This window comes from Rhinolophus hipposideros (assembly GCF_964194185.1).
Source record: "Rhinolophus hipposideros genome assembly, contig: SUPER_14_unloc_4, whole genome shotgun sequence".
NCBI lineage: Eukaryota > Metazoa > Chordata > Mammalia > Chiroptera > Rhinolophidae > Rhinolophus > Rhinolophus hipposideros.
In genome coordinates, this window is record NW_027669489.1 from 365,138 (window position 1) to 377,810 (window position 12,673).

The window sequence follows — 12,673 nt, forward strand, 5'->3', positions numbered from 1 at the left end:
TTAAATCTAATGTTGACATTAGCATCTATTAATGTCGGAAGCCATAGAAATCCCCAGGCCTTGCCTAGGCAGAACTTCCTGGTCACAAAACCCAAAGCCCGCGCGCGCCAAACCCAGAGCCCGCGCGCGCCAAACCCAGAGCCCGCGCGCGCCAAACCCAGAGCCTGCCCATTTCCTTGTACCTCATATGGCATCGCCCTGTCCTAGCCTATCAGCCCGCGACAAGTACCTCGCCACCCTATGACATAGCATATCCCACCCCCATCTGACATAGCTATATATATAACCCGCCATCGTAATAAAATTTTGAGGCTTGATCAGATCCCTGTCTTGCCTCCATTCTTCGCGTCTCCTGTCTCCCTTTTTTTTTCATCCTCAACAGGTTTCTTCCCCTCGTCCCACGTTGCATTGTCCTGCCGGTCGGGACATTTTGGCGCCCAACGTGGGGCCCGAGGTACGAAGATTCTATGAGGACACCTACTCTGGAAACCGCCGCGGCCCCCCCCCCCTCCCTGAGCCTCCACGGGCTGGCTTCTTTCGAGCCCACGCAGTTTTCACTCGTGGGACAAGACTCGAGGGCCTCCCCGGCGCGAGTGTGGCTTGTTTCGAGCCCGTAAGGGACAAGACTCGACAGCCCCCTCGGCAGTAAAAAGGCTCGTTTGGAGTTCACGAGGTATTCACCCGTAAGAAAAGACTCCAAGTTTGCCCGACGTTGGAGTAGCCGCCCAGCGAAGGACGAGAGATTGGTGAGTAGGTGATTGACATGGGACAGGAGTTGAGTTCACATGAACTCTTCCTTAAGGGTATTAAGGAATCTCTCAAGATGCGGAGAGTTAAGGCTAGAAAAAAAGATTTACGTGAGTTTTTCAGTTTTGTCTCTGATATCTGCCCCTGGTTCCCCCAAGAAGGAACGATTGATCAAAAATATTGGAAGAGAGTTGGAGACTGTTTTAATGATTACTATCGGGTTTTTGGACCCAACAAGGTCCCTGTATCGGCATTCTCATATTGGAATCTGATTAATGATATCCTAAAAATACATTCCTCAGACCCAGATGTTAGAGAGATCTTACAGACAGGGGAAACAGTCCTAAAAGAGAGTTCCCGCCCCCCTTCTGTCTGCCAATCTGTTTCAATAGACATGCCAGAGGAACCTAAAAAACAAGCTGATAATCAGGAAGCCTCTGCCTTAGAGAATCACCCATTAAAAGACCCCCCTAAAATCTACCCTTCCCTTTTGGCCTTTAATAATCAGGACCAGCTCTCCCCAAGAGACCAGATAGATTTAGAGGAACAAGCTGCCCGCTATAATAAAAAAGAAGATCCCTGGGGCCTTGCCGCGCCAACCTTGCGCGCCCCTTCACAAAAAATACATACCCCTCCCCCTTATGTCCCCCCTCAGGAACTCCCAACATTCTATGACCCAGTCTTAAACCCAAACCCACCCCTATTCCCTCAAGACATCCTAGTTCAAAACACCCCATCCTTAACCGATCCCATTAGGCAGGCAAAAATATCTTTAACCCAAGAAATTTCTTCTCTTAGAGAGACACTCCAACAAAAACGCGAACATATGCAACTCCTAAAGGAGCTGCATGCCCTTGAAAAAGAACTTAAAACCTTAATGCCTAACCAAAACCCTGAAAAACCTCAAAAAGGCCCAATACTTAATAAAAAGACCCTAATGACCTTTCCAGTTACCCGCAGCCAAAACCGTGGCCCACCCTCTCAAGAGGATACAATGGAAGAGACTGACAATGAACCCCCCGACTCTCATAATCCCCCCTCGGCCGATGAGGCCTCTGACACAGAAGACCCAGAAGATAACACTCCCAACTCCAATGATCCCACTGGCCAAAAATATCACCGGCTAGGCATCAAACATATTAAAGATTTAAAAGGTGCAGTAAGCTCTTATGGCCCGACAGCGCCCTACACCTTGGCAATTCTTGAAGGTCTCAGTGACCGTTGGCTCACACCCAATGATTGGTTTAAATTAGCTCGTGCCACCCTTTCTGGGGGGGACCACGTCCTCTGGCACACAGAGTTTAAAGAAAACTGCCGAGAGATAGCACAGCGCAATAGTGAAAATAGAACAACAAGATCATGGACTCGGGATAAATTACTAGGAGAAAAACCCTATCATACCAATGAAATCCAGGCAACTTTTCCCCCGGGGCTTTTAGCTCAAATTCAGAACGCTGGTCTCAAGGCGTGGCGCCGCCTACCTCCAAGAGGCTCCGCTACCACCTCCCTGGCAAAGATTCGTCAGGGCCCCGAGGAGCCATATTGTGAGTTTATCAGCAGACTCACCGACGCCGCCGAACGGTTGGTCGGAGAAGGCGAGAACGACAGCGCCTTTGTTAAACATTTAGCCTATGAAAATGCTAACCCCACTTGCCAGGCAACCATTCGCCCCCACCGTGGAGGCAACCTTGCTGACTACATTAAACTATGCTCAGGGGTTGGAGCCTCCCATACCTTGGGACTCGCTATCGGAGCCGCCCTCCGAGACTTTGCCTCAAACAAGCCTCCTAATCAACAATCTAGGTTATGTTTCTCCTGTAAACAACCTGGACACTTTAGTCGAGATTGCCCAATAAAAAATAGAGGTCCACAACCCCAAAATTCATCACAGCCCCCACCGACACCCTCCAGACCAATGCCTTCCACCGTGTGCCCAAGATGTCGACGGGGCAAACATTGGGCCTCTGATTGTTATTCTAAAACAGATATTGAAGGTATCCCCCTTTCCAGGAAACCGGGAAACCCCAGTCGGGGCCAGCCCCTGGCCCCTCCATCGGGACACAACCTAGGGGCTGTCAGGTTTGTTCCCCAACAACCAAGTCCTCAGATCCTCCCAGCTCAAGTGTCGGTTCCCTCCACCGGGCTACCCCCGGAAGCGCAGGACTGGACCTCTGTGCCGCCGCCGACTCGATACTAACCCCAGACCAAGGGGTCCAACTCGTTCCCACCACCACGACGGGACCTATGCCCCCGGGAACATTTGGCCTTATATTGGGACGGGGCAGCTCTTCCCTCGCCGGCCTGAATATAATCCCAGGAGTCATAGATAATGATTATACAGGACTCATACAACTCTTAGCCTCGGCCCCTCTGGGCCCTGTATCCATAGTAAAAGGCCAAAGGATAGCACAGCTTGTGCTTCTCCCATTAGACACCTCTAATAAACAATATCTGACACCAAAGAGACGGGAGTCCGCCTTCGGCTCCTCAGATGCCTATTGGATACAACAGGTCACTTTAGAGAGGCCACTTTTAACCCTGTACTTAGATGAAAAAAAATTTCAAGGTTTAATAGACACGGGAGCAGACGCAACAGTCATCTCAGATAGATACTGGCCTTCAACATGGCCCTCTAAAGCCTCATATACCCATCTACAGGGCATAGGACAATCAGCCAATCCCAGACAAAGCTCTAAAATACTCTCATGGGAAGACGAAGAGGGCAATACTGGTAAGGTCCAGCCATATATTATTTCTGGAATTCCCATTAATCTGTGGGGCCGTGATATCCTATCACAACTCAAACTTATCATGTGCAGCCCCAACGAAATAGTTACTCAACAGATGCTTAACCAAGGCTATCTCCCTGGACAGGGACTGGGAAAAGCTGGTCAAGGGATAAAAAATCCCCTCTCTATAAAGCCCAACCCTAACCGACAAGGATTAGGCAGTCAGGATTTTTCCTAGCGGCCATTGATCCTCCTGCACCCCATGCGGAGAAGATAAAATGGAAAGATAATTCCCCCGTTTGGGTGGACCAATGGCCACTACCTGAGGAAAAGTTGTCCGCAGCTTCTCGGTTAGTGCAGGAACAATTAGCGGCAGGACATATAGAACCAACTACTTCGCCATGGAATACACCCATTTTTGTTATTAAAAAGAAGTCTGGGTCTTGGCGCCTCCTTCAGGATCTCAGAGAAATTAATAAAACCATGTTCTCCATGGGAGCCCTCCAACCAGGCCTCCCTTCCCCGACAGCTATCCCAGCTAACTATCACAAGATTATTATAGACCTTAAAGATTGTTTCTTTACCATTCCTTTACACCCCCTGGACAGAGAGCGTTTCGCATTTAGCCTGCCTGTAACCAACTTCAAGGGTCCTATGCAGCGCTTTCAGTGGAAAGTCCTCCCACAAGGCATGGCCAATAGTCCCACCCTATGCCAAAAATTTGTGGCACAAGCTGTGGATCCTGTTAGAACACAATGGCCCACTATTTATATTATTCATTATATGGACGATATCCTTCTAGCAGGAAAGACCACCACAGAGGTACTCCAATGCTGCCAACACTTAACTCACAATCTTACCACTTATGGACTCCAACTTGCCCCCAATAAGATCCAGCTCAAAGACCCCTACTACTATCTGGGATTTGAGCTACATAATCAGTCCATAACCACCCAAAAAGTCCAACTTAAAACTAGTCATTTATACACTTTACATGACTTTCAAAAATTTTTGGGAGATATTAACTGGCTTCGACCATACTTAAGGCTCACTACAGGAGACCTCAAGCCCCTCTTTGATATTCTTCAGGGAGACTCAGACCCTCTCTCCCCTCGAGAGCTGTCGCCTGAGGCAAAGGGCTCTCTTCAATTACTAGAAAAGGCAATTCAACAACAACAAGTCACCTTTCTATCATACAAACAGCCCTTCTCCCTCATTATTTGTGCAACCCCTCATACACCTACTGGGGTCTTATGGCAAGATAATCCCCTCTTCTGGGTTCATTTACCCTCCTCCCCGTCTAAGGTCCTAGTCACATACCCATCCCTGGTAGTCAAACTTATTAAGATAGGAAGAGAAAAAAGCCGACAACACTTTGGCAGGGACCCTGATCAGCTCATTCTCCCCTACACTAAAGAACAGCTTAATTGGCTAACCCAAAATAACGATGACTGGATCATTTCCCTTACATCATTTCAGGGCAAGATAGATAATCATTATCCCCCTAATAAACTCCTACAGTTCTCCAGACTACATCCCTTTGTTTTTCCAAAGATAACAGCCACTAAACCATTACAAAATGCCGCCTTGGTTTTCACGGATGGGTCTTCTTCTGGCGTAGCAGCATATGTCATTAACTCACAAAGATTTCAGGTGCAGTCTCCATTTCAGTCTGCCCAACTTGTTGAACTTTATGCCGTTATAAAAGTGTTTAAAAAACTACAGGAGTCACCCTTTAACTTGTACACTGATAGTGCCTATATCGCCCTGTCTGTGCCCCAACTAGAAACAGTGCCATATATCAAGCCCTCTACCAGCGCTGCCAAACTTTTTCAACAACTACAACATCTCATACTACAAAGACAGACCCCATTTTTCCTTAGTCATCTTCGGGCTCATACTGACCTCCCTGGACCCCTTTCACAGGGCAATGCTATAGCAGACAATCATACCCGCTTAGTATGTCCCTTAACCTTAGATCCTATAACGCGAGCCACCCAATTCCACAACTTACATCATGTCAATGCCCACACACTTCGCTTGTTATTCAAAATTACCCGAGATCAGGCTAGACACATTGTTAAAAGTTGCTCAGGGTGCATAACCTTTCTGCCTCTTCCTCACCTAGGAGTTAACCCAAGGGGCTTACTCCCTGGACAAATCTGGCAGATGGACATTACACATATTCCTGAATTCGGCCATTTAAAGTATGTACACGTAACTATAGATACCTTCAGCGGCTTCATGGTTGCCACCCTTCATGGGGGCGAGGCTACAAAAAACATCATAGCCCATACCCTCCAATGCCTTACCACACTAGGAAAACCTCAAACTATAAAAACAGACAATGGACCAGGGTATACCTCCCAGGCATTTCAAGCCTTTTGTGCTCAATTCCAAATCAAACACGTCACTGGCATCCCTTACAATCCCCAAGGCCAGGGCATTGTAGAGCGAGCCCACCAGACACTCAAAAACACCATCAACAAGTTAAAAACCACCACTGCCTATCCGACCAAAGGATCTCCTCGTAATGTTCTCAGCCATGCATTATTTACCCTTAATTTCCTACAACTTGACGCTCAGGGAAAATCGGCTGCCGATCGCTTCTGGCACCAAGAAACAAAAAATCAATATGCTACAGTTATGTGGAAAGATCCATTAACCTCCAAATGGAACGGCCCCGATCCAGTCCTCATTTGGGGACGTGGGTCAGCCTGCATTTATGATTCTCAGGAAGGCGGCGCGCGATGGCTGCCAGAGCGTCTCGTTAAGCCTGTCAACACCCCAAATCCAAATAACACATAAAGACTCCAGGGATATCTTCCCTGAGAAAATCTCTCTCTCTTTTCACAGGACATAAAGTTCTTCATGGAGTCCTTCACTTTGACACTCTTCACATTCCTCATCATCCCCGTTTACGGAGGGTTTGGGCCCCCCGTAAGCCGCGAGCAGCTATACAGACAGCTCTATGGCAACCCATGTGACTGCCCGGGAGGCACAGTGCCCAGTGGATACCTCCGTGCCCACACCGAGGAGCCAGCCCCACAAGGACAGGTAGATTTAGCATACTTAGCATCCACTGATTGCGGTAATAAAGTAGCCTACCTCGCCTATAATCCTAATATAAAGGGGGGATTCGGACTAGGAATAGATGAAACACAATGGACCTGTACCAATAAGCCCCGCATTATTCCCCCCATTGCAGGACTACCACCGCCCTGCCCCAGCGAATGCAGCTATTTTGATCAAATGCATTCTTCCTGCTACACAACCACCCAAATTTGTACTGGCTCAGACAACCAAACTTATCTCACAGCCATGTTATTGAGACGTAGGTCCGCCACGTTCGGAGGCGATTGGGACTCCACCTCCCTCTCTGACAATAACAAATATAGTCAGGCGGGCTGCAGTGGTACAATTGGAAATAAAGTCTGTTGGCCAACTAAAATGCCTGTCCACATTTCAGATGGCGGAGGGCCAAATGACATATTAAAAGAGACTCTTGTCACTGAGCACATTCAAAAAATACTCCACCACCTATTCCCCCCTTTAACTTACCACCCCTTGGCTCTCCCAAAATCCCGGGATATGGATTTAGACACACAAACCAACAACATTCTCGAATCCACCTTCTGGGCCTTAAATCATTCCAACCCTTCTCTTGCCCAGGACTGCTGGCTTTGCATGACTATGGGAACTCCCATACCTACTGCAATCCCCTCCAATATCACAGTAAACACACAAATCTCTAACTGTTCCCGTCTCTCCCTTCCTCTTAGAGTTCAACCTGTAGGATTTAATACCTCCCCCTGCTATCAGGGACGATTTCAAAACAACACTTTTGATGTAGATCTAGGGTTTGTCACTTTTACTAACTGTTCTGACATCATTCAAGTTAACGGAACCTTGTGTTCTAGCCCTGGACAAGTTTTCATATGTGGGAACAGCCTCGCTTACACCACGTTACCCACCAACTGGACTGGACTTTGTGTCTCAGCTAGTCTCCTCCCTGATATCTCTATTATCCCAGGAGACACACCTGTCCCTCTCCCCAGCCTAGAATTTGCCACCGGGCGCCACAAGCGTGCTATTACAGCCATTCCCTTACTCGTAGGGCTAGGAATTACTGCTGGAATAGCCTCGGGTACCGCGGGAGTAGGTGTTGCAGTCCAGTCCTACAATAAACTATCACGCCAGCTGATAGATGATGTCCAAACACTTTCTGGGACCATCAATGATCTCCAAGATCAGATTGACTCTTTAGCTGAAGTAGTCTTACAAAACCGTCGAGGCCTAGATCTTCTCACTGCAGAACAGGGAGGTATCTGCTTAGCTTTACAGGAACGCTGCTGCTTCTATGCTAACAAGTCTGGGATCGTCCGAGACAAGATCAAAAAACTACAAGAGGACCTAGTAAAAAGACGCAAAGAACTCTTCGAAAACCCACTCTGGACGGGTCTCAACGGACTTCTCCCCTACCTGCTCCCCACCCTTGGCCCCCTCCTATGCATCCTTCTCTTAATAGCCTTCGGGCCATGGGCTTTTAGGCGCATTACTGACCTCATTAAAAACCAAATCGATGCTGTTTTGGCCAAACCAATCCAAATCCATTATCAGCGGCTAGCAACAGGGGACGGCCTCGAAGAAGGCTATCTTGGCTTCCTCCCCACGGGGACGACATAATACTAAGGGTATGTCTACTCCCCCCACGAGTTGGGGAGGGGTATGGGCACCGAGGTGAGTGCAAAGCAAAGCATTTGCAAGGAAAGGGCTCGACTCACAACGGTCGGCTCCCTTTAACTTTCCTGAGAACATACCTGGTTTGCATAGAGGTTGGTATCAAAAAAATCTCTACCTCTCCTCCACAAAAGATACCCAAAACCATCCAATAACGAGCTCTGCTCGTTGGAGGAACCAGGCCTCTGTTCCCTCACTCGGTCAAGGCCCACCTCCTTAAAACAAACAAAAAGGGAGGAGATGTCGGAAGCCATAGAAATCCCCAGGCCTTGCCTAGGCAGAACTTCCTGGTCACAAAACCCAAAGCCCGCGCGCGCCAAACCCAGAGCCCGCGCGCGCCAAACCCAGAGCCCGCGCGCGCCAAACCCAGAGCCTGCCCATTTCCTTGTACCTCATATGGCATCGCCCTGTCCTAGCCTATCAGCCCGCGACAAGTACCTCGCCACCCTATGACATAGCATATCCCACCCCCATCTGACATAGCTATATATATAACCCGCCATCGTAATAAAATTTTGAGGCTTGATCAGATCCCTGTCTTGCCTCCATTCTTCGCGTCTCCTGTCTCCCTTTTTTTTTCATCCTCAACAGGTTTCTTCCCCTCGTCCCACGTTGCATTGTCCTGCCGGTCGGGACATATTAAGACCCAAGAAGCTGAAGAACTAATTCAAAATCTTAAGAATAGTTAAATTTCCTTGTATCCGTTAGTATTAAACATGTGGTCTATCTCTAGGGTCCAAAAAAACAGCTTTGTTATGAGAGTTCTCTAACACATTTTCCAATTTAGAAGTTTTTCCAATTCAAAGGATCCATACTCTGGCCACTGATGGTAGGATTTTAATAGCTACTCAAACCAAAAAGCCTTTTGACAGCTTGACCAAGGAAGCCAAAGGCTTTCTGTCACTGTGGTATTTCCTTGTCAGGACCAACGACACAAGAGACACAGAGACACAAAAAATGACCATCTCTGGAAGGGAAGGCGGGAAGGGAGGGTCAGGGTTGGAGATTAGGGTCCAGGGTCCCTGGTAAGGTGTCCTACTCAGGCCCTGGTGTCTGGCTATGTGGGACAATGGTCCATTTAGAGGTCTGGATCTGGGGTCCATGGTCCAGCTCTGGTGTCTTCTCTTATCTGAACACACAGGTGAGTACACATGTGAGTACTTTCCCCAAACTGGTTTCCCACGCACATTTCCTCCAGGCCCTATTGAAGTGATCACTTCATTAAAGAAAACCTGTGGACATATCCCCTCATGAGAGGGAAGAAAAAAAATAAACATGTGGGATTACATCAAACTAAAGAGTGTTTTCACAGCAAAGGAAACCATCAATAAAACAAAAAGGGATCCCAATGAATGGGAAAAGGTATCTGCCAATGATATATCTGATAAGGGGTTAATGTCGCAAATTTATAAAAAACACACTCAACTCAACTCCAAAAAAACAAACTACCCAATTAAAAAATGGGCAGAGGACTTGAAGAGATATTTTTCTAAAAAGGGCATACAGATGGCAAACAGACATATGAAGAAATGCTCAACCTCACTAACCATCAGAGAAATGCAAATAAAAACCACAATGAGATACCACCTCACCCCAGTCAAAATGGCTATCATCAATAAATCAACAAACAACAAATGCTGGCCCGGATGTGGAGAAAAGGGAACGCTTGTGCACTGTTGGTGGGATTGCAGATTGGTGCAGCCACTATGGAAAACAGTATGGAGGTATCTCAAAAATCTGAAAATGGAACTACCCTATGATCCAGTAATTCCACTCTTAGGTATCTATCCGGAGAAATCCAAAACTCCAATTCAAAAATCTTTATGCACTCCTATGCTTATTGCAGCACTAAGCACAATAGCCAAGACATGGAAACATCTGAAATGCCCATCGGTAGATGACTGGATTAAGAAACTGTGGTACATTTATACAATGGAGTATTGCGCAGCCATAAAGAAGAAAGAAATCTTACCATTTGCAACAACAGGAATGGACCTAGAGAACATTATGTTAAGTGAAATAAGTCAGACAGAGAAAGACAAATACCATATGATCTCACTTATATGCAGAATCTAAAGAAAAGAATGAGTGAATGAACTAATCAGAAACAGTTTTGGGGACAAAGAGGAAAAACTGAGGGTTGCTAGATGGGTGGGGGGGGGATAAGGGGGAAGGTGAGGGGATTAGAAAACAGTCGGTAACCACAAGATGGCCACGGGGTTTTGAAAATTGATTTGGGGAACGTAATCAATAATGTTGTAAAGATTTTGTAGGGTATCCGATGGACACGTGTCCCATTTGGGAGACCACCTCAGGGATGATGTGGATGCCTGATCACGGCACTGTACACCTGAAGCTGAACAATAATGAATGCCAACTCTAATTTTATATATATAGATATGTGTATATATGTGTATGTATATACTTACAAGTGGAGTACAGCATTAGGAATCGAGACAGTGGAAATGTAATGGCTGTGTGCGATGTCAGAGGGGTAGTGGATGGGGGGAGAAGGGTTCACACAGTGTGAGGGATATAAATGATAAATGTCTAAGTATTACTTTGTCTTGTGCACCTGAAACTAATAAAAATATATTTGATAACTAGGATACTTCACTAATTTTGGCAAACCTACATGACCTAGTTCTTCAAAATCAACAAGATTCTTCTCTCCTGAAAGAACTCTCCCTCACAGTCTCAAATAGATAGGCAGTCCTTAAGACAAATAACTAATTTATAACTGTTTCTAAAACCACATAGTGAGTCCATTTCCGTCACTATTCATTGCCATTGGTACAGCAAGAAGAGAGGGGCTCATATACACTATGTTTTCTTTGATAGTGAAAAGGGGAAAAAATTCCTGAGTCTTCAAGAGGGGAAAGATCAATTCTTAGCCTCCCAAATCCACAAAGATGATGGGAACTTTGGTGCCATTATAATTTTGATTGAGCAATGTTGAACGAGGTTTTAACTGTTTTTTGAAATAGGGAGATTTTCTAAACTAACCGAAAATGAACGTCTTGCACACTACATATTTTTATTTCTGAACTGTAAGCTGCAAGCCCGATGGAATCAATATACCCTAATTTCCTACATCCTCATACAAATTAATATTTTACTAATATTTATCAATAATAGAACCATATATTTTATTTTAGGTTTTAGTAAAAATAACTTGTATTTTCACAAGAGATATATTTTAATTTCATTTGAAAAAAAAAAGAAAACCTGTGAGTCTCTACTCTCGAGAAGCTAGGTTCACAAATATATTTTCCTGCCAGTCTACTTGTAGAGGAGGGGAAAAGGACGTGCAGTACTTCTAAATTCTCTCAAACCCTGCATAAATACATACACCAGAAAGGCTCACAGCATGAACAAAAACACCGCTTACCTCTGGCGGCAGACGTCCTTGCCAGCTGCGGTGGTTGCCAGGAGCCAGCAGTGCCCTGGCCATTAATTCTCCTTGCAGGCTTCCCCAATACTGTGGGAGCTTCACAATTATTTGTTTTGCTCTGACCCAGTAAGTGTGTTATTGGAGAGCAGGTCAGTCATCACAGGAAGGCATTCCAGGATGTAGGAACAACTCGTGAGCAAAGGCAAGCAGGAGGAGGATTTGTTTTTAAAAAGAAAATATATCCCCAAAATGCAGGAGTGCACAGGCACAGGAGGAGAGCGACTGTGCTGAAACAAACAAAATTTAGGATTATATTTTAATGAGGGTGGGAAACAATCAGGAGTGGAGTCACAGGTGGAGCCTAGGGCGTTTCCAGGGCGTTCCCAGGGTGTGTCTCTGCTGATCACTCCCTCCCATCAGGAAGAGGGATTTCCTTGTGGGAACTGTCCTGAGGACACAGGGGTGGAGATTTTTCCCAGCCTGCAATGCTAATAGTGTTATAACCCTTTACAAGTAGCTGTAGCTGTAGCATTTCTGAGGAGTGATCTCATCTCACTTTTCTTTGTTTCACAAATCATCTTCCTTGCTTTCCTTCTGTCTGTCCCTGAGGCACTGTTCTCTCTGTCCAGAAGAACAACTTCTTCTAGCTGAGCTAATCATCAAATTAAGAATCGGGTTAATAAGATAAAATTGAATTTTAACCTACGTGCATGGGGAATTCACGTATGCCAGTCGTCTAAAAGTACAACAGCTGCAATTACGTACAGTTCATAATACTTGATAGTAATAAATGATCATGTCCATGGTTAGTGTATTGATTTCAACTTTATCCTTATTTTTATGCTAGTTGGGCCTTTATGCACCTTACTTTAGTAAACGTGTACTTGTTTGAAAGGTCTTATAAACTGAATGAACGCCCACTAATGTGAGATATAAGTCATTCCACTCAGCAAGGTAATTTTTTCAGGGGATATTGTTACGGAACTCTTTTTCATCGCACTGTAGTTACATGAATATCAGATGTAATGACACGTACAACCTAAATAAGACAGGATAACCGAGA

At 45.9% G+C, this 12,673-nt stretch overlaps 1 protein-coding gene across 1 annotated transcript; it reads left to right on the plus strand.

Annotated features, from left to right (window-relative positions):
* Positions 1-308: 308 nt before the first annotated feature.
* Positions 309-8,761, plus strand: LOC308507810 (syncytin-1-like). The gene is made up of 2 exons (XM_081080781.1): positions 309-746; positions 6,333-8,761. Exon 2 carries the CDS (start codon positions 6,348-6,350, stop codon positions 8,160-8,162), a length of 1,815 nt encoding a protein of 604 aa, XP_080936907.1. The 5' UTR covers positions 309-746; positions 6,333-6,347; the 3' UTR covers positions 8,163-8,761.
* Positions 8,762-12,673: the final 3,912 nt, after the last annotated feature.